The sequence below is a fragment of the Molothrus aeneus genome, chromosome 2, assembly GCF_037042795.1.
Source record: "Molothrus aeneus isolate 106 chromosome 2, BPBGC_Maene_1.0, whole genome shotgun sequence".
In the NCBI taxonomy this organism is placed as follows: Eukaryota; Metazoa; Chordata; class Aves; order Passeriformes; family Icteridae; genus Molothrus; species Molothrus aeneus.
In genome coordinates, this window is record NC_089647.1 from 21,766,468 (window position 1) to 21,792,867 (window position 26,400).

A 26,400-nucleotide genomic window follows, 5' to 3' on the forward strand; every position below is an offset into this window, starting at 1 on the left:
AGCACCCAGTCCCTCACTGTAGCAGTGATCCCAGGAACTACATCTCATCCTACCAGCATCACAGCAAGCCCAGTGCAGGACAGAGATTCAGTTGAAACACTCACCTCCAGCAGCCCTCAGCATCAACTGGAACAAAGAAACAGCCCCAACACCCCAGGCAGACAGACGCATGTAGTGTTTATCTTATCTCCGCCAAACAGCACTGTGTGCTCTATCTCCAGCAAAGAAATTCTGCTCCTTCACAGCAGCTGTGTGCCCCTTTCAGCTCTCTCAGCTGTCCAGGATGTGGCAGGATGTGATGGGAGGAGCAAGGATTGCCACAGCTCACGTGGAGTTGCTTCACTTGCAGGAGAGAGCAGCCTTTCACCAGCACCAGATGAGAAACACTTGAACCCACCCTAAGCATAATGCTATACCTGAATGACCTACTATTTACATTCTTGACATATGCAAGCAGATATTTTAATCCCCGACTCTGTCAAGAAACTCATCCCTCCACAGCTGACTCCTGTATTCACCCAGGGAAGGCAGATGAATGAAATTCAGAACAGACCTGACATGCCAACAGTCCTATCCTTCAGCAATAAAGCTCTGAAGGAAGCATGTGTAAGAAAGCCTACCCTCCCCCTCTCCTCCCCAGAACACCCCTTTTTTATTTTTGGTGTTGTGCACAGGGCTTGTTGGGCTACTTACCCACACACTGTGCCCTCCACCCTGTACTATGAGGGACAAGCCACATCCAAGGCAGGGTGTGCCAGGATGGGGAGCTTACAGCACTTCTCCTTTAAGGCCTCAATTTTGACACTAGGTCCATGTAAGTAAAAAGGTCCTCCTGCATGGAAACCCTACACCTGCTTTCCTGTACTGTCACCCCCAGTTAGACTGGAGCGTCCTGACTAGGGCTACCCTGCATTGGTGAGTGATGATCTCCTTTCTGCAAACCAGTCTGCACTGGAATTAGAGTGGTGCTTACAGACTGCTCAGCATTAAGAATCCCCAAAACAAGACACTTGCACAGAGTTATGGAAACCTACACAAGCCAGCCATCAATTATCAGCTTCTTGAAGCATTGCTTCTTTTTGTATGTTTTGTTTTAGATTGTTTTTCTTTTTATTACAAAGATGCTCAGAATAACCTGCAGCAGCAGTGCGATGGATCACCAGGGAATCAAAATAGAAAAAAACCCATCTTTCACACAGGATAGCTCAGAGTATTTTTATTTAACAAAAATAGCTGTTTAATTAGAAACCAACAACATCCACATGGTTACAGGTTTTCCTAGGCATCACTGTTAACTCTGCATACAGCTCCAATCAGGCTCTATAGTCACCTCATCACCAAAGCAACAGCAGAGTTCAGAACCTGAATGACATCCAGGTGTGGCTTCCATACCTTGTGGGTCTGAGGACACACAGCGTAAGAAGCCTTTCTATTGTAGTTGCCACAGTTTCATTACTTTGGTACAAAAATCACTGATATTGCTATAAGACATTAGTTAATTTGTGACTTGCTTTTAAAATAACTGTGCTGTTCCCCATCAAAGATTTGACCTCTGTAGGAAAAGTATGATTAAAATTGAGCTGCTCCTTTTGGTCACTTGATAGGAGTGCTGTGTACCTATTCCCCCTGCTTTGTTCCAACTGCCATCAGACCAAGGAACTCAAAGGACAGACTATCCCGTCCCAGGACAGCTCATCAGCTAGCATTTCATGGCTTCAGATTTGATTTTTTTAAAAACAAAAAACCACAGAGAAAGGAATATATACATGGGTGGCTTCAAGTTTCCATTTCAGGATAAGGCAGTTAAGTTTACATGTGTAAGTGCCAGTGCAGCTGAGCCCCTCTTTAGGGGGCTGTTTCAAGAGGCAGTGTGCAGAAAGAAAAAGTTTTTGGAGAGTGGGCTCCCCTGAGCAGCTGGCCTGGAAGGGCTCCCTGGATCCGAGGCAGCACATGCCAAACACATTAATCATGCACCTTGTGTAGTAAAGGCTGAGGCTCACAGAAAGTGATGGGAAGTGTCCCAGCCAGGGGGAAAACACCTTCCCAACCCCAATACTGTGAAATCTCCTTGGCACTAAAAGCAGGTGATGAACCAAAGCTGCTTCTTCAGCTGAAAGAAGAAAGGAGCTCTAACAAACACACAGAGAGAAGGCATGGAGGGAAAGGCTGCATTGCACCTTCTCCCTTGCCAGCTCTCCTGTACACTTAAACTCACCACAACCTGCACAGAAACAAGCACACTCCATAGGCATTTGTTGCTGTTCTGCTCATGCTGCCTGAGTACCCAGGTGCCCAAGCCCAGGTACAACTCTCTGCAACTCCTCCTCAGTGTTGAGGCAATAAATTATTTTAAAAAAACAATATGAGGCAAGTCCCAAATTGCTTAAACTGGACAAGAAAAAGAATTGCCCACTCTAAACATTCATTGTTCTGCTCATGTGGAAAGAAGAGGTAGAACTAGTGGACAGAGACCCACCAGAAGCATAAAGGCATTTTAAAATAACAGTGGAAAAATTACAGATCATCATTTTCCAAAGCCTCAGGCAGTCATTCTGCTAACTACCATAATTGAAGGTATCAATTTAATCACCACAGCCACAATTCTCTAAAGGCACAAAGAATAACTTAAAATCCTGTGAGTTACCTTCCTTCTCAGTGTATGCTAACATACACCATCCCTGAAACAGTCCAGCCCATGGGTTGTGAGGCAATGACTCCTGTAATCACAGGAACCTGCAGCCCTAAGGGACAAAGGCAAAGTTATCCAGGGGTCCCATGGATTAGCATTTTGCCTATTTCAACTCCCTCTTAGCTTCCCTCCAGTTACAGTCCTTCCTGGGTGCAGGCCTTTGTGGAACAAGTAGTGCTGCTAATAACCCATCCACCAGTGCCACAAATTGCCCCAGGACACATGTTTTTGGGGAAGAACCATGATCAGCTAAGGTAAACCTCTGGCAGCAGGGATGACAGACAGGAACAGAAAAACAGTACAAGCTCCTCTAGGAAGCATGTGCATATGCAGAAATGTAAGTGTACCAGTCCTCAAAACAGAGCATCCAGCATCACAGGGCAGCTTTATTGAGAGCCACACTGCCAGAGCACAGTCCTCAGGCCACCTCCTATCCCAGGTCTGGGGCTCTCCACAGAGAGGTCTGTTAGTGTGCCCTCATTTCTGCCCTGTAGCAGCACCTCATGACAGAGAGCAGCAGTTGACCAGACAATCACAAAACTGCAGATGGACAGTGTTAGACTAAAACCTCCCAAGGTTCTCATTCTTTGAGAAAACTTACTGTTCTTTGCTGCACATCCCATACATGCAACAGAAGAACAAGAGGCATTTTAGAAAGAAGATATTTGTTCTTACTTACGTAAGAGCTAATATATTTACCTTCTAAAATGTGCTACTAATATAGTATAAATATGGACCATATACCATTAAGGTGATTGCCTTGGGAAGAAAAGGCAGAGATTAAAAACAGACCTATATCTTCATATGTAGTCACCAAGAGTCTTTGCTTAGTGCACTACTGGCTTTCAGGAGATCTGCTTTGCACCTGCTCTTGTCTTCTGTAAGATCCCACAATACTGCAGATGCCACTGACCAAGAACACCAGTGAGATGGCCGCAAAGTAAGAGGCATAAATCATGAACTGCAGAGAAGAGGAAGAAAAAGAAGTGGTTAAACCAAACAGTTTCCAGATTCATAGGAATGTTAATAAAATAAATGAGTTCCCTTCCATTCTAAAATATCAGGATTCAGTAGGTATTTCTCTGTCAAATCCTTGACCCAGAAACAGGTAGCTGAGAAGCTTTACAGCTTGGTTTATCTTCCTCCCTTCCCCACCTTCCATGAATAAAGTCAAGAACATCTATCATACCTGGGTGAAGATGTCCAAGCCAAGCCCACTGGCATCCACAACAATCACAGTGAGCAGAGTCTGAAGTGCTAAGGCAATGAAAGTATTGACCCCAAACACCAGGGCATACCGCTCCACACTGAGATTTGTAGCAATCTGGAACCTGGTAAGAAAGGGATGACCAGAAACATAAGGGAAAAAGCAGAGGAATGCATAAATGGCAGGAACGTTTCTGGACAGAACAACTTTGCAACTTGAGGAGCTACATTGATTGGTTTCATATTTTCCACAGCTAAATTACCTTGCACAGATAGTGTCCTTTTCTAAATAGGATCACAATGGACTAACTTAATAGCTAGAAGAGACCCACAGACACCTGCAACCCCCCTTTTTAAAAGCAAACAAACAACCCAACACACCACTAAGGGAGCTGTGTGGGTTTCAGTGTCACTGAAGCAGCCCAGCTGTCTGATGTAAAGGGTCTGGTCATGTGGAGAAGATGCAACACACTCTGACCGCAGAGAGCAGCTGGCTGAATCTCAAAGCTTCAGTCTGTTGCTGTGTGGTCCATAACCTTCTGCATCCTTCTAACCAGAACTCCCTTTGCAGTTGCCAGTTTCAGCATCACCCCTCTCCTTGTGCTTGAGCTGTCTTGCAGTGATTTTGTGGTTCAAAACCAGCTAAGCTTTCCTCCCCAAAGTGACAAATAACATGGAAGTAGTTTTCCTACAGGTTAGGGGAAGTTGATGCTTCAATCCAGGCAAAGCATTGTCCTTTCTTCATCTGTTAACACTTCACTCCAGCCACGTTTATGAAAAACATCTCCCTAGCAATCAGCACTATCTAATATTTAGAAGTATTCGCTTCAGTGTCACAAGACTTTTAAGCTTGGGCACACTGCCAGCCAAATATATCTCCATGCCTCAGTTTCCAACCTGAATCGCAACACAAACCCTTGCAACAGACTCTTGTTCCACAGGAAAGGCACCGCTTTCATACCAGCTGTAACCTTGAGAGCAGTTTACGTTACAGAGATACTCACGTTGCTATTGTGATTAGCATCATGTAGATAATTCTGAAGATGACATAGGATGCATAGCACACCCAGATGTTATGAACAGTGTCCATGACATACACAGCAGCAGCAATAAGAAGAGAGAACAGGGCAAGTGCCACTTCACCCCACATTGCCCAGGATGTTTTTATGTGACCCACAACAACGACTGCAACCGCTCCTGTGAGGGGAAAGAAAGCATAAATCTTAGTAATTACAGTTGGAGCAATTTGGAGATGGTGCACTGGGAGCTCTATAGCCCCTAACAGCCAAACATGAATGAAGTGGAGGACACAGGTGAGAACACCTCAGCAGCTCTCCTTCCTGACCCCTCCCTCACCTGGAACACTGCTGTAAACTCCTATTTACTCTTACAGAAACAGGACAAAAATACATAGGTCAATGCTGACTGCCTCTAAAGCCTCCTCTCTGGCGCCAGAAGCATGACAGCCCCAGGCCTCAGACCACTGCCACTCACTCCTCTGTGCTTGACTGTGGCAGTGCTGTCAATAACTGGGTAATTTCTGTTGAGAAATCCAAACCCTGGTTCTCAAAAGCACTCACCGAATTATTTACTGGTGCTTTAGCAGAGGGTAGGAGGGAGAAAGGCACTACTCACTTTAATGCACAGCTGTTAGAGCTCTCTCCCAGGAAGCAGAAAAACCTACACCTACTGTCATCTCCACACTGGGCTGTAAGATTAAGACTGAGGAGTCCAAATCCACATCTCCTGGAATGCAGGCTAATCACAGGTTATAATCATGCACTATTGATTGTGCAAGAACAATCCTTTACCACCCAGACAGGTTTGTAACTCTGGCTGGATTTTGTGAAGAGGGGATGGGGATAAAAGACAAATCAGAGGATGGGAAAGTACGTGGTATTTTGTGCAATTCAATGAGCAGACAAAGTGTGTTTCATGCACTATCATAGATGCAACTACTGAGAAGTCTAAATACATATTACATTAATAGAAAATTCCAATTCCAAGTAGGCCTTGTTCTGCAAATAAGCCAAATAGCAACCAACAGCATAATGGCGGTACACAGCAAACCAGACAAACAGCATACTGAAAAAGGGAGGTTTACAGGACATTTCTGAAAAACAGGATTGTGTTTAGCAGTAACCACTGCACAAAAGTGCTACAGTGCATTATCTAAGCTCTTTGTAGCCCTTAGCTGGCATGCTGTCTTAGAAAACCTTCAAGCACACCAAGATTCCTTATGCACCACCAGTTTGCACAAGACTGCGATCCTGTCAGACCATACATCAATCTTGCAGACTGGTGAAGAACGGCACTATGCCAAGGGAAAGGATTTATTTTCCCCCACTAAAGTCTGACTAACATCTTGTTCTTTGGAAGTCTGGGTCCTTCAGTAGCAAAACTCTGAAATGCAAAAAGAAGCTCAGTCGTGGTGCATTCTTCCTACTGTCTCAGCAATTCTGAAATTTGAGAACAGACATGAGGATCTCATGGCAATTCACAAAATCATATTCTCCTTATGTGCCAAGGTTGTATCAGCCTCACACCTAATTAAGACATTCAGTCTCTGTCCTTCAATGAGACACATTCAGCTGATCAGTGGTTTCACAACCCAACCTGATAAAGGATTGCCACACTCCAAAGAAGGCGCAGGGATGCAACCTAACAGTCAGCTGATCTCCCTAGAAGGAATACTAATTCTCTTTCCCAGGACAGGGAGCCGCCAGCTACGTGAGTCACCATGCCAACTTAAACCCCTCTGCAGGGCACTGACTGCAACAGCACCTTATGAAAAGTTGCCAAACGTTGCTCCTAACTGAGCACAGAATGATTAAGAGCAATGAAAATGGCAAATCAGATCTAGGACACAGCAGGAGAGATTTCTAATACAGGGCAAAGAGTGAACAGCATGTTCTTCTGTAAGTCTGATGCCTCACTGAATTGAGTGCAATTCAGATTACCCATCTTCAAAAGGAATGAAACTCAACCCAGGTTTGGTGCAAAGATGTGTTCTTGTAGAATTGTGTTCTTGTAGAATTAAGGAAGAGAACAAAGAGCTTAACTTTACCAAAGAACAGCTAGAAAAACCTGATTTGTCTGGCCCAGAGCAAAGATTTTGTGCTAAAATACAACCCTGGCATGACATCAGAGATAAATAAACAGCTCATTAATAAATTCAAACTGGAAATCAGAAATTAGAGCATGTGCACTAGTGCCTAGGAAGTCAGGTCACTGTATGCTCATTCTTAACGGGTGCTAGGACTTCCAGTCCTGTCACACACTTCAAGCTTTTAGTTGTGACCATAAATTCATTAAACTTTGCTTCTTTCAAGCAATTAATCTCTATCAACTGGAAGGATTCTGTCATTTGAGCAGTTCAGGCTAATTTGCCTGAAAACATCACCCAAAATGATTCAATTATTTATAAAAATGATACTTGACAAAAAAATCAAAATGGGAAACTAAAAACTTCAGTCTTATGAGTTTAGGTCCATTGTTTACAGGCGTTTTTAAAATGGACCTTGTTATCAAAGATGTTCATTATAAGGTTTGAAGAATACCCTTCCCCCCCTTTTTTTATTTTTTAAATTGTGCTGCTATTAGGCCACATTATGGGTCCTCTTTTCCTTGATACCAATTATTCTTCTACTGGGACAAAGGTAGGATGGTAGAGGAAGCCAATCCAAACAAGAAGACCCATAGGCTCATGCTAGAGTGGAGAAACAGTGTATGACAGCAAGGTATTTAAGGGCAGATTTAGTACACAAAGGACTGAATAGACAAAGTCATCAAGTTGCCAACAGTTTCAAACCCAACTAACAATGGGTTGTGGACCAGCTTTTAGAACTATAAACCAGCCACAGCTTCCTACTGAACTTCAAGAAGGGGCTGAGCACACCCAAGGAAGCACTAATAATTTGTGTTTATTATTTAACCTTGGTTTCTTTTGCCCCCAAGTAGGTGATGCCCACAGCAGATGATGGAACAATGACTCCATCAAAGAAAAGGGATGCGCTGCAGCAACATCTAGAAAACCTCTGCAAGGGTATGTTAGTTTTTTTTAAACAGTATTGTCCTAGTTCTGGTAATGAAACAGTATTAAACAACTTCATAAACAAATGCTTGTGTTCACTGACCTACCTGTCCCTTTCAAGTCAACCAACTTCTTTTATCTTAATAGCTTCTGCTCCTAACAGTGCTGAAATGACTAACCATGGCTCATTGCATGCTGGGTGCGTACAGGAAACCTTCATAGGCTCCTGGAGAAAAACCAAATGCACAGGACCCCATGTCTGACTCTGGGTGGCTAAAACAAACATAGACTCTCACTGTCATGGTGACAGTCAAGAGCAGACAGTCAGCCACATGCCTGCAGCCTTGTGCCAAGTATTTCAGAATGATGATTGCCTTGGGAGGCTCCTCTAAACACCTATGTACTGGATGACAAGAATCAGGGCTGCTTCCATGACTAACTCACACTGAGCACCCTACCCGTGCATGTCAGGGAAGACTCACCCCAAATGCCAGGGTTTACCTCTCCTTGCATGCTTGGGGGAATGCATAGCACTTCCAAATCATGCTCTAGTGACCATGAGGGAAACAAGACATTTCTCACAGCAGAGCAGGAGCTAAGCAGGAAGCTTACCTAGGAGTGTTGAGGCTGCCTCTACAGCACCATTGTAGATGTCTGTGCTGTGAGAAGGCAGCACCATCTCCCACAGACCCTGAGCGTAGTTGATGACCTGAAAGTAGCCACAGGTGGACAGTGCCCACCACACAGACCAGCAAAGCATGGTCCTGGAGGAGTAGCACTGCAGGAAGTCCTGCCAGAGGTCTTTGAGCACCTTTGCGATGTCTACTTTCTGCTTCTGCATAGATTGGGAGAAAGAAGGGGAGAGAAATGTTAAGTCTTCGTTTATGAACACTTCACACTACTCCACAAAATTGCCCCTTTCGGGTGCTCTGATCACTGGTGAGTGACAATGCCACTCTAGGATACAAACCCCCGCACAGTAATGCTTAAAAAGCTTTCTCATCCCACAATCTCTGTGCCAAACAGGGCCATACCCTTAAATGCAGGGGAAGGGTTCAGTCCCAAGCACCTCCCCATCTCTGGCTCTCCCTTACAGACAGCAGGGACTGCCACGTGTTATGTGAGCAACTGAAGGGTACCACAGAAGAAACACCAGAGAACAGGACACAATATCCACTTTGACAAGGCAGGATTGGAAGCCAGCCATTTACATCATAAAGGCAAAAAGTATCACTGACACTTTTAACTCCTGATTAAAATTCAACCAAATTTTGTAGCACAGGGAACTACATCTGTCCCCAACAGGCATTGTGAGTTTATCAATACTCAAAGAAGCAAGCTCATTGCCATACACTCTACCCCTGTTAAAGCTCACCAGGGCTTCAAGAAGGTGAGAGATGTCACCTAGGGATCTAAAGGGAAAGAGAAGCTACTTCCACCAGACACTGCTGTTGCAAATGGCAGGTCCTGCACATACAAGTGCCCTGACAAATGGCAGGAGATAAAAAAATAAAGCTTTCCAATACAAATCTTTCTAGAAAGAGCATTTTAAGGCAGACCCTTAAAAATAATTGAAAATAGATCAATTCTAGCAACAGGGGATGACATTAATCAAAATTGCTTTTTACATACAGATATTACAGTACTTACTATCTTTTTACATACAGACTATTACAGTTGCTTTTTACATACAACTACAGTTCTTTACCACTTTATGTCAACAGCAGCAGAGGGAAAGAGCATGTCTTTGTAGACAAAAGTTCCAGACATAGTGTAGACTCTGTAGGGCAAGACCCTTCTGGTCTGAGTAGGAGGAGCAGTTACTTAACGTGAGACTGGGCAGAGTCGCAAGGCCCGCACAGCACCTCAGGCCCCTGCGAACTTGGATTCCCTGCAGGGAAACACACAGCATTGTCACAGGACCGAGCTATTGCACATTGTGCTGTCACATGCCCAGTTTCAGAGTGGTTTCCAGAGAGCAGCAGCAACTTTGAGCTCTTGGCATTATGCCCTTTCCATGGGGGAATCATGCAGTATGTTCCTGGGAAATACTATTTTCCACAAGCAAAGTAGAACTCATTTCAAAAGGTTTCTACTAAAACTCCAAAAGACCACAGCCTGAAACCTGTCCTGAACTTCCTTTCTTCCACTCCTTCAAGTGTCACTGATTTCTAAGCATCTTTATTAAACACCACACAGTCCCACCGGTGCCTTGCCAATGGTGTAACTCTTGCTCTGCATGTGGATACCATTCCTCCAAAACACAGCAGAACAACTTGGGAAGAAGTGAGCTTGCGGCAATGTGACCTTACACATAACTCCCACACCAACAATTTCACACAAAGCACAAGTTTAGACACAGGAAAACAAGAGAAGGGAATGGTCACACACAGCACAAAAACTGATTTGGCTGCTCAGCCCCAAGTGAGTGTCTGGTAAGGCAGAAAGGCACACCTGCCCTGCTCTGGCAGTGCCTCTTCAGTACAATTATTCCTTCAGCCATCCATGTTTGTGAAATATGGTTGCTGTTACCTCAGCAAGAAGGACAATCATCACACTCCAATGCTTCTCAGCCTTCAGCACCTGGTGTAAGTGACCTCAGGGGAGTTAGGCAGGTGTACTCTCTCCTTTTCTAAACTTTTCCCCATTACTTTGGTACTACATGTACTCTCACAGGAGAGGAGTGAGGTAAACAAAAGGGATGGGTAAGTTATATGTTTATGGCACAGAATTTGTCTTAACAAATACCCTTCAACATGCAAGCATAACTCGGGTAAAAATATCCTTGGTCACACACGATCGTGCTGGATGGGGTAGGATTAAGTCCCTGGAATGTTAATACCTTTAATTCCCAGCAGATTTCTGGACAAGCAGAAAGCAGCCCTGGATGCTGCCTCCCCCAAACCAGCTAACTGTGGCTTACTTGCTAAGAAATACCCACTGCTGACTAATCCAGCAGCTGAGGTAACCTTCTGGCTTGTCCTCAGAACCAGTACAGCCTCCTTCTGTCTGAGGAGCAAGGCTAACCTCTCCCCAGGGCCTCGAATCCCCCTGCCAGGAATCTTCACATATTTGCATTTCCGGGAGCAATGAGGCCAGCAGGGACCTGCCCAGCAGGCAACTACACACTCACACTGGGCTCCAAAACTGGAGGCTGCTCACCCGTGGTGGGAACCAGCACATCTCTCCACCAAGCAATAGTCCCTGCACTTGTTTCTGTACAAATGACTTTGCCAAGTTACACAGCCCACAAAAGCCACAAGTCAGGGCACTGCCTTGGCATTCTCAGAAGCTGTATTAAGCAGATATCATGCAGATGTGCTTCCTGCAATTTCTCACATTCTGCCCTTGTATTACTAATCAATGTCTGCTTCCAAGAGCCTCCAAGAACTACTGCAATTTCCTTCCTAGAGCAGCTTCCTTCCAGGATCATACGATAAAACACCAATTATTACACAGCATATTGCAGCACAACTCACACAACAGTTGGAGTAACAATGCCAAAATCTGAGTACTGAAGAACTGCCCCTTTTCTGCAAGTCACTGGGTGCATCCAGAAGCACACACAGAGTTTGGACATATGTTCAATGTTTACTGTCCCAGAGATGTCCCTTGCTTCGTACCATTGGATGGCAATCTGATGCCCAGAGCATTCAAACTGCAGCCTTGGTGAGACATGAAGAGCAGTTTCAGAAAAACTAAGGAGCAGCCTACTATGCTCAAACAGCAAAAGGATGCCAGTGATAATTCTCCCTGTGCCATAAGTAAGGAAGAGGGATACGTAAAAGGATACTTTTTTGCTCTCATGAGATATGTATATGAGATACTACATCTCTACTGCTACGTACATATATTCACGTATGACAACTATGTCAGTATGGCATCTTCTACTCTTGTAAACTCAGGGCACAACTCACCTGTTTCTCTGCTGAATGACCCTGCCCATTTAAGGGAACTTTAGTCTCATCCTCCCAGCCAGGTGCCCTCTGCACGTCGGGATGATCTTGGACAGCAGCTCCATTTTTACAGTCCATGACCTTCATTTCACAACTAAGACGCTGACTTGAGAGGTGGTGAAAGAAAAGGCTTTTCTGTGGCATGGGCAGGAACCACGCCGTGGCAAAGGCAATGGATATGCTAGTTAAGGAGACAACGTTCAAGCTGAAGAGGGACCATCCCGCCACTGACACAAGGACCTGCCCAGACACCGAGCCCACTGTGTAGCCCACCAGGGTGGCACTTCGGCAGTAGCTGGTGACCTGCTGGTACAGGTTGATATCGACGACACTGTAGATGTAGGAATAATAGGCGATGTCGGTGGCAGTCCCCATCCCGTAGAAGAACTCAAGGAGCTGGAAGGCCCACAGCCGCTGGGCGTACAGCAGCATGAACCAGGTGATGATGAGGCTCAGGCCCTGCAGCAGGACCACAGGCTTGTACCGCAGATAGTCCGTGGCCAGGAACACGGGGAGGAGCAGCGCCAGGTAGGAGTAAGTCCACACCGGGTAGATCTCGTTGAACACCTGTGGGAGGGAAAAGACAGCGGTAACCGCCAGCACTCCCGTACTGCGAACAAAGCACAGACATGCAGCACACAGACAGACATACACCCCGCGGGGGGGGGGGGGGGGGGGGGGGGGGGAAGGGGGAAGCCCCCCGGGGACGCGGTACCTGGGTCTCGGAGAGGTTTTTGTGCGGCCCCAGCAGGTACCGGGTGAGGAAGGGCTCCGACGGCCGCACGCTGCAGAAAAAGCCGTAGGCGCAGAGCAGCGCTGTGGGCAGCGCCCAGCAGCAGGCGCTGCCGCTGGCAGCCCGGGTGGAGCGCCGCGCCGCCCGTCCCCCGTGCGAGTCCTCCATGCCGGGCCAGGCCGGAGGCGCTCCGGGGGTCAGAGGCGCTCCCGGGGCGGAGGCGCCGGCGCTGGTGGCGGGCGCGTCCCGGTCACCTCCCGAAACGAGGTTCCGGCTACGGCCCGCGGCGCTGCGCCCCACGCTGATTGGCCAGTGTCAGGGGGGCGGGGCCACGCACCGCGCTCGGATTGGGCAGTCCGCCCCGTGGGCGGGGCCAGCAGTCGCGCGCGGGAGGGGCGGGGCAGGGTCGGGGTCCTCGAGGGCCGCTCGCCCGCTGGGCTCCGCCTACCCCCGTTCCTCCGGGGCAGGTGCGAGCCTGCTTTGGAAACCTGCTCCCACCGAGAGAGATCCCTGCCGCCTGTGCCGGTCTTGCTCCGGCTTTCCAGGCCCGGGCGCGTCCGGCCGCTGACCGCTGCCGCTTTCTTCCCTTTCGCGAGATATGAGCTTGAATGGCTTTTGTGGTTTAATAAAGCAGCACCTTGTTGTTCAACTAGAAGAAATAAAATATTGCATTCGAAGTCATAATCTAAAGTTTTGCCCAGTAATACTGTTCCTAGAGCTTTGCCAATCCTCTGAACTATTTGCTGTTTTTCTGTTCAATCTCTTCTATCTATTTGATTTGCCTTTCCTTTTGCTCCACTCCCTTGATCTCCACGATATTGCTACCACTCTAGGGCTTCCTGTTTTATACCTACAGTTTGTTCTTCAAACTGGCTGAAGCCAGAGAGAATTCACACCAGGGGTCAAGCCTCCCGCCTGTGCAATTGCATATCCTGCCTCCTAGGCATCTGGATATACAGGGTTGGGCGGGAAAGAACAAGTTCTTCTCAGCCCCAGAACAGATTCCTTGTAGTGCAGAATTTTACTACTATCTATTACTATTATATATTTATTAATATTTTATTACTGTAATCACCATAATCATGCCTTAGTAAACATAGCTACAAAGAGGATTTGAGCCGTAAGATTACTCAGCTGTCTTTAAAACACAGTTAAATATTTTGGTCTTGATGGGTTTTCTGCTTTTATCTTCTGGGTCTAGCAAAATTTCCTTTCTATTTTTCTCCATGTTCTCTTCTGTAGAAAACCTGTAAGATTTATTAGGAAAAAAAAATATATTGCTATTTCACTACCTTTTAGCTTGAAGCAAAACCCTATATACAATGAATCAGTTCCTGCTAATATTGGCATCCATTTCAGCCACAGGCAAGGAATGGCTGATCTTTTCAAAGAGCATGGTTAGAGTGAAATGAGCCAAAACACCAACTGATAAACGCGTTGCCAGGGGTTCCCTCTCTCTTAGCAGCCCCTCTGTCCCGCTGGCATGTGGCCCAGGAGCAGGTAATAAAGGGATATGGGCTGTTAGCAAGGTGGTGTGCACCCTCTGACTATTGCTTCACGCCGAGCAGGGGCAGGAGGAAAGAACAAAACCTTGGAGTTCTTGGTGTGCCCTGCCTAGAGGCAACAGTTACCACAGCTTCCAGACTGCTCACAGGATCTCATGGGGGGCCTTGCTCTTTTCCAAAACAACAATCCTTAGAGCTGTGCCACTGGAGCTCAACTGCTGTTTCCAGTGGATTAGAACGAGCTACATCCGTTTAGCCATTTTCCTTAAAAAAAACATACACAGTCAGTCAGGCTAACTAGATTTCTCCCCCAAAAACTGGAACAAATTTTTGACTTAAGTACTCCATGTTTTCTCAGGGTTTTGGTTTTGTTCTTAAAAGAACTCACCTTTGTTTATTTTCATGGAATATTTTCAGCCTCTGGGAACAAGATAAAATTTTATTTCCTGATTTTTTATTTCTATCTTTTCTTTTCTTAGCCTTCCTCCACATTTTCTCTTTCCATCTCCCCATTCTACTAGAAAAAGTAAGGAAAGGTTAAACATGTTTGATAGTAAAAACCTGAACACTTCCAATATTTTTTCTAAGGTGCAAGACATAAGCTGTGAAAAGTAGAGTTTTTCACACTTTCCTTAATCTTACTTATTTCCTTCTTCTCTCAACTTCTGGCCTGCAGTGTGTTGTGGAGGAATTAATAAAATATATGTGCATGAAAAGTTCTCCTAAAGTCATGCCAAGTTGTTTAGAGAAATCTTCTGTAAATTAAAAACTTCAAAAACTGCACTCTTGTGAAGCTGTTGTTCAGAATGTTTTCTCAGTATGTGAAAGCACTAAGATGGTACAAATATTTCAGAAACTATCCAGACAGAGAGAATAAAACAGATTTGTCTGTTCTTGAGTATGGAAGGAACAAAGGCACAGAAATGTGACAAATAGCAACTACTTTCTTTTTTTATTATTTTGGACATTGTAACTAATCTGGGGAAGTAGACTCCATTAACTAGTATCTATGTTGGATGAAACAGAATTAGCAAGAACAAAACAAAACTCTAAATTATTTCTGAAATGCAGGCTGATTAGTTTAGATCAAAGCCTGTAGATTGTAGTAATCTGTTAGAACAGTAGACTAAATATAACTTTGAAGGCCTGTGTCTTCCTCACTTCCAACCCCCCTCCCCCCCAGTTGATCCTTTGATAATCTGGGGGTTTTCAACTGGAAACTCATAAATATTATGCAGCCATAAAGGGTCAATTTAAAACCCCTGTGCATGGGGGGGATGGGGGGCAGCATTGTAGTTCACTGGAACACAGCTGATACAGAAGCCAGTCTAAAATGTCTAAAATCCAAGCTTTCAAGACCTGCAGAAACATAAGGACAACCAACCATCTCTCCAAAATACAGGAGTCATTAGGAGACAGGTTACCATCAAAAGCCTCTGGCAGAGAACTTCCCTTCTGCCCTGCACACCACAGCAAGCTCTGCATTGTGTCCAACGCAGAGTGAACAGAGTTGTTAGAGATGAGGCATTCATGGCTGAATTTGAGGAATTACTTGCCACCGGGTATCAGAATAACTTCTGGACTGAGATGGGTCATGTTGTACAGCACTATACATTTCCATTATGGACATTATGGATGTAATTGTTTAAAATATTTGCAGTCAACTACACGAGGAAAAAATGGAAAAGCCACTCAAGTCTGCTACAAACAGTGGAAAAAATTTCATGGGAAGTGCTAAAAGAGTACAATAGTGATGTTACAAAGTAAAACAAGCATTTAAAAGAAATATATCCTGTACTTTTATTAAATGAAGAAGCAAATACGTTGGTCTGAATTATGTGATGCTTGGTGTATGTAGGTCACAGTGGGCTTAACACAGTATTGCTCCCATTAGGAATGGTGTTACAGATGTGCCCAGGAACCCTGAGAATGATCCCATGGCCTGTTTTGGAGAGTGCTGTTCAAACATTCAAGAAGATGGAGTCCCTACCTGGAGGAGATTGTAATTAAAGCATGATTCAAGCACTGGGTGTAACAAACAAATGGAGAATGGGACACAGTAATGATAGGAAAGTGTAGGTGGATAAACTGGTTATGATGCAGAGCTAGCAGAATAAACAGCAAGAAGAGGAATATTTTGCACTGATTAAGAGGAATAACTGACTCATACAAAATAGCAGTTGGTCCACATAGGACAGTGCTGCATCTCATTTCTCTGGTGCTTCATGGTAATATTGATAAACAGTCTTCCCTAGCATAAATGTGGGCATGGGCAGAGCCTTTCTCTTTCTCTCTCAGGTATGGGCCAAAAAAATCTTTTCCTGTCATGAAAGACACCTTGTGAGTGTGAGTGCTTGTGAAGTTGCAAGTCCTCCTTTTGTCCCTTAGCACCATCCTAAAATTCTGATCAACCCACTAGTGTTCATGGCCATTTCAGGGGGTGCTGGAGGATGCTCAAAAGATTGGTTATTTGTCTGGAGTCCTGAATGCATTCCCATTTGATGCTTTTTCTGCAGGGTTCTCCTGGGCCTTCACTCACACATACTCTTGCCATGCACCCTCATGGACATCTCTAATGTAAGAAGAGCCCCAAAGCCCAGATTCACCTTTGCATCTGTGCTGATGCACAGTTCAGGTTTCTGCGTGGATGCAGAAACAGGATCTGCATTGGCTTTAATCTGTGCAGCTTTGTCTCCACCCTGCTTTGCTATGCCAGCTGTGTGGAAGGAACTGTCCAGTCTCCAGACTCCTGGGCACCTTGATGAAGGTGAGCTGGCCTGGCTTCAGTGCAGGTATCCCTGCAGTGCATGTGTTACATTCAGAACAACCAGCAGAAAAACTGGCAAAAATGGAGGTTACATCTCTAAAAGGCAGAGGTGTCTGTACCCATCCACATGAGACTGCCTGCATCTTTAGACTGTACAGGGCACTCTGTACAAACCTGTCTGGGTACTGGACTACTGCATCAGGCTCTGAAGAAACTACTGCGGTGCTGCTGTCAGTATCTATTTCAGAGGTGCTCAACTGTGCTCACACATACTTCCAACTCCTTTCCAATCCAAGTGCAGACACAACCAGTTTCAGTGTCTGTGTGAAGGAGTACAGCCACCACCTCTGGAAAGAAACTGGAAACATTTAGTTGCACCTAGTAAAGGTGGTTGTGAGGAAAGCACAAGGCTTCAAGCACAGCCACCCATGTGATATTGTCACATGCAGATGATCAGCTTTGGACACCCTGCAGCCTCTTGGAAGCTGAAATGAGCATTAGAGGGCAGCAACTCCATTGTGACACTGTTTGAGGCTAAAAGCAGTTGACTTTGGACCTTTGGATCAAAGGCCAGTGTGAAGGCATCCATCCAGATTTGTGAAGAAATTATTTCCTGTATTGCTCTGAACTTTGGCACCGCATTTCTCCCCCAGTCCTAAAGAGTTTATGTTTGTTAACCTTCATGCTGTCACGTGCATCTTTAGTCTCTGAGAAAACTGCAGGAATTCTTGCTCTCCTTTGGTATTTTGCAAATAATCTCAACATACACAGAATTTCATTCCACAGTGTGTAAAAGGCTCTGCAGAACTGACTGGTTTAACTATAGATTTTCAAAAGCCTTGGCAAATTCAATCTAAGATGGCTGCTTAATAAAATTAAAATACTTTGTGTATGTGGTTCAGCTAGGATAGAGTTAATTTTCTTCACAGCAGCCTGTATAGTGCTGTGCTTTGGTTTTTTGACTAAACGAGCACTGATAATACACGTTGTTTTAGCTGGTACTGGCAGTGTTTACTCATCACCAAGGCCTTTTCTTTTCCCCACCCTGCCCCACCGGTGAGGAGGCTGGGGCTGCACAAGAGGCTGGGAGAGGACACAGGTGACCAGGGGATGTAATATGCCAGACTGTGTGACATTGTACTCAGCAGGAAATGCAGGGGGAAAGGAGAAGGATGAAGGGGGAATGTTCAGAGTTATGATCTTTGTCTTCCCAAGCAACTGTCAGGTGTGTCAAGGCCCTGCTTGCCTAGAAGCAGCTGAACATGTGCCTGTTGATGAGAAGTGGCGAATGAATTCCTTATTGTGCCTTACTTGCATCTGCAGCTTTGATTTGCTTATCAAACTGCCTTAATATCAACCTGCAAGTTTCCTCTCTTTTGCTCTTCCAATCCTCTCCCCCAGCCTGCCAGGGGAAAGCCATCAAGTGACTGAATGAGGACTTAGCTACCAGCTGAGGCCAACCTACTGCAGTCCTTTTTGGTGTCCCATGTGAGACAAGAGGACTTTGAGATAACACTCCTGATCAGAGTGTGCTAAGTAGAATTTCTAGCTGTTATTGGCAGTGGTTTATACTTTTTGCCTTACTGTATATAAGAGTCTGGCACATTAGTGACTAGTTTGGACCTTTGCTATTTATTGTAGCTCTTATCTTACGCAGCTGTGCAAGGGAACATTTTGTTATCAGCAATGGTCTCATGTCTGAGGTGGCACAGGGCCCAGACATCCCTGCTCTACTGGGCAGGCTGGAACACCACTGGAATGGGGTAATTTCCATCATAGTTGCCCAAAGGGTGTTGTGGCTTATATTTGTGACTAGGGCAGTGTTCACAATACAGGGGTGTTTTAGGTGGTACTGAACTGTGTCTGCACGGTGTCAAGGCCTTTGCTTTTTACCTCTCTGCTCAGGCTGGGCAAGGACAAGGGGCTGGGGAGGAAATGCAAGCAGGACATCTGACCCCAGCTAACAAAAGTACTATTCATTAGTAAGCGGAATCTTCAATTTGTAAAATTGATGCAGATGGACTGAGTCATGCACCTGCAATCAGTTTTGCAGTTATGTAACTTTACACAGAATTAGATGTGTGTGTGTGTGTATATATATGTATATATAAAGAACTAATTACTTATTTAGAACATTAAAGATCATTGCCTTCTAAAAAATAATTTCACAGTTATCACATAAAAACTTGGTTCTGCTGAAGTTAGCAAGCATTTATGGACTGTTTTCCAAGGTAAAACCTCATTCCAAAGTTTACATGTCTTTCTTTTTTAGTGAATATGGCTTGTGTTAGAATTTCATGGTGGTGTCAAACAAAAATAAACTAAGCACAATTACAAAATACTAAGAAACCAACCTTTGAAGATGGAGGAATTACACTGTTTCACCATTTGAAATTAATTCTAATTGGCACTGAAAATTTTACTTTCCTGTTGCATACTTTCACTATTACTAGAACTACTACTGTAGAGGCAAATATACAAAACAAAATTTTGATCCTTTCATGCAACAATATTAGCTTTATTTTCCAGTGGAAAATTACAACAGTTTGTGACATAGTAAAAAAAGAAAAAAAAATAGAAGAAAATATTTGTTTAGTTTTTTACACGTTTTTCATTCCTGTTCTATACCTTCTCTTTAAAATGCATGCTCTGTATGAGAAAGAAATGAAAAACTACTGAAATAAAACTGGCTAACACCATTCAAGGTTCAAAGACAAATTACTTTAAAAATCCAGCCTGCTGAATGGTACCTAGTGTGATAAGTGAAGTGCTGCAAATAAACAATTTACAGGATAGAAGTCCAGAACACTACTGACAGCTTAAAATTCTGCTGGAATAATGAGTTTATGAACTGTGTATCTATTTTCAGATGTAGTCATCCTGGGAAATAACCATGTAAAATCTATGCACACGAGTGTTTCCATTAGTGAAAATGCTGTTAAATTGTAAGAGAAGATGAAGCTGTTTCTGTTACCTAGTTTCATCTAATCCTCCTCTGCCACCCCCAGGCTGTACTGCCACTGAAAAGCTGCAGCTCTCAAAGCTTTCCTCATCAAGGGAGCTCTCTGTCCCAACAGTCTAAAAGTGTATATGGGACTGAGCATCAGGAGTTCTGAATTCTCGTTTTGGTTCTCCCATTGCTGTTCCATCACCTGTCAGGTTAAATCACTTCCCTTCTTGTTTCTGGGATGGAAAGGCACTGCTGACCCCCTTTTCTTTTTCCAGGGCACTGAAGATGAATTCTGTGAAATCCACACCATTCAGGTGTGCTGGGTATGCAAGAACCAAACCAACAATGCCAGCACACATTCTCTGAGAAGGGGCTGGACATACCTTAATGCTGAGACATGTCCTGTCTTTGCCACAGTGTAGGCAAAAGACATGTGGAGGAGAGGCCACCCCTACAATTATTTCTCACCAAGATACTGCTGGAATGCAGTACCACATCTCCAGATCAGCACTGGTTTTCCCTCTCAACCTTATGTAAGGAGAACATCCACCTGCTATAGCTTTCTATTCCTCATCTGTGCTGCAAAAGCATTTCAAAATGGAGATAGCCAGGGCTCAGGATCAAGGCCAAAGTCTCAATTCCTAGGGGTTTAGGACTTAAAATTAAGTAAAAAGTAAGACAGAGTACTGGTTATAATGAAGAAGTGATAATACTAATCAGAAGGGACTACTATTTCTTCCAGAGAAAAGAAGCTGAAAAGAGATTTTCCCAGAGAAAATAAGCTGTTTTCTAAAGTGTATATTTGTAGGAATGAAACACCTGCCAGAGAAATCTCTCAATCCTGCTGGTAAAACATTGTGTTCCTTTGACAAAGCACATATCCAAACTACTAAGTGTGACTGTTTTAAGGGTTTCTAGACAAATAGGTTGTTCTGCATGATGACTGCTGGCAGGTTAAGAGCTCCCAGACTCATCAGTCCTTTTCGCAGCCAGACCTCCACCAAAATCACAGCCATAGAGTTCTACCCGAAGGGCAATCCCACGGTACCATGTTTTTGGAACAATGCGGATGAACCTGGACAGGATGGGTGGGTTAAAATAATTCTTGACGTGCTCATTGCTGTTTGCATTACCCAGGAAAACCTGCAAATACACAAATACCATTAGTAAAAAGGTGGCATTTGAAAAAAAACCTGGATTTTCTCTTTACAACAGTTCCCAGCCATTGTATTAGTCAGACCCAGGGGAGATGGATTGGCTCATTTCTGGTTTTAAACAAGACCACAACAAGTCTCTTCCTAATGTGCTGGGTTAAAAGTAGTTCAGGCCAGCAATAGCTGAGTCTGAATGGATTCAACAGCCTCTGTTTCCATCCACACCAGAAAATTTGCCATTCTAATTTTTAGTTGACCAAACCCCCAAACTCCCCTTATTGCACCACTGCTAATTGCCTTTGTGGATTAGGTTGGTGTAAGGTAATACAGGAAAAAATACAAAGTACTGTGTCTGCTCTGTGGGTACCTCAAGTTCCCCAGCTCTGCTATAGCGATACTGCTTACTAACATTAATTTCACTTAAAAAATCAGGGCAGAAATAAAAAAAAAATACAAGAGGCCCTGGGGAATCCATTATTCACTCAAATTAAATGTCCTTGTGCATTCAAACTAAATGTTCTCCTTTACAAACAGTGTCAGCTTCTTTTATCACAATATTGGCTGCATTCTCTGCAGATACAGCGTTCATTCCTTTTATTACAATTAATCATGATCACTAAAATCAGATGGATACTGTGACATTATCTGTAGTAACCCCAGCTCCCCAGCACTTTACAGTCCAGTGAGAATATCAATTTGGCTGGGCATTCTGCCTTTGAGCCTTGACTGTGTCCAGCACCTAAAACCAAACAATTCAATTCAATTCAAAACAACAAAACAATTCAATTGCCTGGGCTGACAGTGATACCTTTGGCATTGAGCTTGAACCCTCTGTGTAAGATTTCCACTCGAAGCCTTCATTGCTGTATAGAAGAACATAGGTTTTCACAAAGTTTTCAGCTGACATGGATGTGACCCCCTGCGTAGCAATAGCAGTGATCTTCTTAACTGTGAGGAGATCAATTTGCAGCCACTGTTGGTTGTCGTTAAACTACAATTGAGATGAAAGTTCGTGAATTAGAAAATATGTAAATGTCTGTATTTGCTTAAGTGAAAATCATGTTTACAGATAGTTAAAACTGTATCAAAATGCATCAAAACTGTATCACAGAAGTCCAGAAGAATAAAGCTGACGCAAGTCACAAGCATTCTTAGTGACCTATATAATTAACTTCATTACTACAGGTAGTATGTTTGGAGTCTGAAGATTTACGCTTTAATTTCCAATACATAATGAAATATAACAGATTTACCTCCAGTGTTAAAACCTAACACTTAATACTAATACCAAATGCTTATACAAAAGAGCAGCTTTGATCAAATCTCAAGGTGCTTTGTGAAGAAATGCAGCTCCATTTCAAAGACACAGAAGCTCACATGACTTGCTGAAGGTCACTCACCCCCAGATCCACTAGGCTGCACTGCCTATAAGCCAACCTAGAATGGGTTTCTTAAACCCCTTTGAGACAAATATTCAAATTGCACTAATCTCCTGAAATTAAATAGGTTATTCCCACAGACTGCAGACTGTGGCCCAGAGGAGAGCATCCATCTCTCAAAGTATTTCACTGCTGTTGCCAGAGGCTCAACAAATTTCTGCTGAAGAGTTGAGTGGTGCTCTTCCCAAAGGATGGTTGTGAAGTGCCCAATCACACTCAGCACTGGACAGAGCATGCAGGAAGCATGACCACACAGGCAGCACCAATTTATTAACCAGCTGCCCTCGCCTTCACTGTTGTTCTCTTGTTACCTTGGCTCGCCAGGCATTCATCTTTCCATTCTGATTGAGACGAGCAAGTGAAGCATCCCATGTGTTAAACCAGGATGTCTTTGTAGATGAGGCTGTTATCTGGGTATTCTTGATCTCTCCACTTTCCATTCCAAGTGGCAAAGAGCAGCCTGTTGAGAGGAGCACTGTGTCATCTCCAGTACACTCAAGTGGCCACAGCAAAAGCAGCAATGTTGGAATGGAGAAGACCCACAGTTTAAGCTTCATTTTAAGTATTAGGTAAAACACTTGCCAGAATGGAAGCAGTTGACCAATTCTTACCATCTACTTCACAGCCCAGAAGCTCCATACGAAGAGTAGGCCTGTTGTAGACCTCAGTGGGGTAGAGTCTGATGTACCTAGCAATAATAGGGGGATCAATGATGTTCTCTTTTATGTCATAGGCATTGGAATTACCGTCAAAAATCTGTTTAAAAGAAAAAAAAAATCACACATACTTAATTTAATGCAAACACAAATTTGGAGGCTGAAAGCCTGCTCTGTTACGAATGTAATCTTTTTTATGCCCTTAGCCCCATCCACAGTGATAGCACACCCTATGTTGCAGGGCCACTTGAAATATCTCATGGTCCCATCTTAGCATATTTGGAAGTATCTGAAGGCCTCAGTTTAAATAAGCAACCTTTTTTTTTTATGTAAGTCTATAAAAATGCATGAGCAAAGAGGTAAAAGACAACAGGCTTTCAATCTGGGAGTTTTATCACAGAAACCTCAGTGTAAATTGAAGGGAGCTGTAATAGGTAGGGCTGGAGCAGGTGGGTCTAAGATGAACCTCTTTCAGCATACAACCACACTCACCACACAGGCCTTCTGCAGGCAAATCAGTTCAACATTCAGCTGCTGGGACAGCTCAAAGGAAGGGATGAGAAGCAGAATCTAATCCCAAATGGGGTAAAGGCCTGATTTTTAGTTCAGCTTCCTACTTTCTTCAAAAAAGCTGCCATGGGCTTAGGAAATAATAGTAGGGAGAGATGCCTGTGAGAAAACCAGACTCCACACAGTCAAGGTCACAAGGCTAATCCAAACCCCAGTCCTGGTGGTGTTTCACTTTACTATTTGTCTTCTAGTCTGAATTTCATTAGTTTGGTAAATGCCCTTTGGGGCTTCCATGTGTACCTATTAAGGCTCCAAAGACCATAATTTTTTCCACTCTTTCTTAACATTAAATAAGACTCACTGTATCCCTCAGTGATGCTGCCTAGGTTGTTGCAAGCCCCATGGCACAGACAGACCTTTCCTGTTGGCGAGCTGTCTCCTTTGAAGGTGTTCCATGTCCGTTTGTCTTTGCTGTAAACAAGAAAATACTTCTGGATGTATAAGGACTTAAAAAACTGCTTGGCTCCCTGTGTCTGTATCCCAGTGAGCAAAACTGGTCTTCGAAAGTCCACCTAGGAACAGCAAAGGGTGTTTATAAAGTCAATAATATACAGCAAAAGCCATATAATTCTTCGGCATTTTAATATGCACAGCACTAACCTTCTCTAAAGGAATAATAGATACCAGAGTATCTATCAGAGATATATCAAATGAATGCTCTCTCATTTCATTTGTGTTTTTGCGTATGCATTTAATTTCAGAGGCCGTTTTACAGGGTTCAGCACTGCACCACAAAGGCACCTCAAAAATATCTGTGTGTCTGTGGTGGCATAATTCTGCCCCCCTGCCCCATTTTACAGATAGGTCAAAGAGCACAGAGACATTAAAGGCTCACACTTTTAGAAGCTACCTCTAATTTTGGATACCTAGGCTGCAGAAAGGCATATGACATTCTGAAGTGCTGAAAAGCCACCATTCCTGCTGATACCATATCTCTAAGCACTTAACACATAAAAACAAATCTGGAAGGTGTGCCTGTCACCAGTGAAACTCATTCTCTGGGACATGCCCTCCACACCTCTGCATGCTTCCCTGCAGTAACTTCAGCTTCCCACCACCACAGCCCTGTTAAATTCTTTCTCTTCCCAATGATATTTCCAGTTTTACATCAGATTTCCCAACCTTCTCCCCCTACTCCACTTTCACTAACTTGCCAGTATATCAAATGTTGGCAAGTCAAACACAACAGCCACCTGCTGAACTTGAGTCTCTCTTGTCTTCCAACCAATTTTAATGAGATTTAAAGAAATCAGTTATTCTCCCCAAATTTGGGTGCAAACTGGCTGTGTAGTGCAAAAGTCACTGGGATGGCAGAAAAAACACAGAAGTGAGGTGACTGAATGATATAGAGCTTGACGTCATAATTATAAGCTTAGTTTCCCTAAGTGAAGACAACTGAGCTCTGTCAAGTGGGACAGCAGCATACAAACTAAGCAAAAAACTATCTGAACGAAGGCTTGAGGATATTACACATTAAATGATCATTTAAACACAAACATACAAATACGTACTATTAGACAGACAAAGGAAAAATAAAGTAGTAGAAAGAATTACTCCATTTACCTACAAAATGGTTACAATCTAAATTGTGAGGGTAACTGTCCAGTCAATGAGCCTCAACAGCAGCAGAGACTGAGTTACCCCAGGGAAGAAAAACATTTAATGGCATCAACAATCTTGCCACTTCTTTCAGTCTTCTCCAACAGCCTTCTCAGTGACAAGAGCAGCTTGACCCTCTAAAATAAGCTGTAGGAAAATCATAACTCAGTGATGATGAACTTTACCTGGATCCAAGGCAGTTCTTCCTCCACTGTAGTACTCCAAGCATTGTATGTTCCATAATTATTTAATCGGGCTAACTTAGGTTCCCAATAGTCTAGATGGAAAATATGAATAAAGCAAGAATTTTAAGAGGCATTGAAAAAACAAACTGAGGCTGTTATTAGCTTTGAGTGCGCCATTTCCCACCCCTACCCAAAGGATAAGAAAAAAAAAAAAGAGAAAAAAATACAAACAAGAGATCTAAAACCATAATCTAGGCTAATTTGGACATGGTCAGCATCTGTACCCTGCAAAGCTTTAAAGCTGGCAAAATGACTAAAATAACCTTTTATGTAATATACTGTCTGTTAACTTGGAACCAGGGTCTAGAGTTTGCTAAATAAGTTTTGGCCCCCAGCAGGATCAGATACAAAATGTGCTCTACATTCATGGGAGAGAGCTCCCCTCTGCATAACAAGGTTTTCAAGTTAAAAATTGGTATAGAATATATATTACAAAACAGCTTTCAAGCCTTCATAACACTCTATGAGGAAACAAAGAAAGAAAATCCACAAAAAATTGGGTTTTACAAAATAAGTAACTTATTTTTTATTTCAAGGGAAAGGATGCATGTGTGCGTAACCTGTACGCCTTGATTTGACACTGTCCGTGTAAAATGCTAAGAAAAGTCTCTAAGTAATGATCCCACTTTTGTACCACAGATAAACTTGACAAATTAAGGACTCTGTAATTGCTCTGGATGCCAGGGTTCCCAAGTCTTTCATAACAGATATATTTTGTGTTTTCGTATCTCATACCACATTCTAATCTCAAAAGCTTTTTGAATGCTTGGTGTTATTTTCAAGCAGGGAATCCAAGGAACAAAAAGAATGCTGGGTTTGTTCCTGATCACCCAGCAGGTCACAGACAGAGCACTCCCTGACTTTCAATCTTGTGACACTGATAGCAAACCTGTGATAC

At 43.7% G+C, this 26,400-nt stretch overlaps 2 protein-coding genes across 2 annotated transcripts in view; both read right to left on the reverse strand.

Annotated features, from left to right (window-relative positions):
- Positions 1-1,201: 1,201 nt before the first annotated feature.
- SLC19A2 (solute carrier family 19 member 2) lies at positions 1,202-12,785 on the reverse strand. Its single transcript, XM_066569022.1, has 6 exons — positions 12,600-12,785; positions 11,846-12,451; positions 8,541-8,763; positions 4,900-5,092; positions 3,879-4,020; positions 1,202-3,650 (listed from the first exon to the last, which is right to left on the reverse strand). The coding sequence occupies exons 1-6, from the start codon at positions 12,783-12,785 to the stop codon at positions 3,525-3,527; spliced, it is 1,476 nt and encodes a 491-aa protein (XP_066425119.1). The 3' UTR covers positions 1,202-3,524.
- A 6,592-nt stretch (positions 12,786-19,377) lies between these two features.
- Positions 19,378-26,400, reverse strand: part of F5 (coagulation factor V) — a 33,924-nt gene continuing 26,901 nt past the window's right edge. Inside the window, exons 20-25 of the mRNA XM_066571750.1 lie at positions 25,443-25,534; positions 24,015-24,170; positions 23,044-23,188; positions 22,744-22,892; positions 21,802-21,984; positions 19,378-20,982 (exon numbers count right to left, since the gene is read on the reverse strand). Coding sequence (XP_066427847.1) covers positions 20,794-20,982; positions 21,802-21,984; positions 22,744-22,892; positions 23,044-23,188; positions 24,015-24,170; positions 25,443-25,534 — 914 coding nt within the window. The 3' untranslated portion in view covers positions 19,378-20,793. The remainder of the gene's footprint in view (positions 20,983-21,801; positions 21,985-22,743; positions 22,893-23,043; positions 23,189-24,014; positions 24,171-25,442; positions 25,535-26,400) is intronic.

What these genes read in the sequence shown, in the direction of transcription:
- SLC19A2 (XM_066569022.1), bottom strand. Translation starts at nt 12,785, where the DNA reads ATGGAGGACTCGCACGGGGGACGGGCGGCGCGGCGCTCCACCCGGGCT. An exon ending in GTCATTCAGCAGAGAAACAG is followed by an intron (nt 8,764 to 11,845) that starts GTGAGTTGTGCC and finishes CAATCTATGCAG; the next exon opens with AAGCAGAAAGTAGACATCGC. An exon ending in GGCAGCCTCAACACTCCTAG is followed by an intron (nt 5,093 to 8,540) that starts GTAAGCTTCCTG and finishes TTCCCCTCACAG; the next exon opens with GAGCGGTTGCAGTCGTTGTT.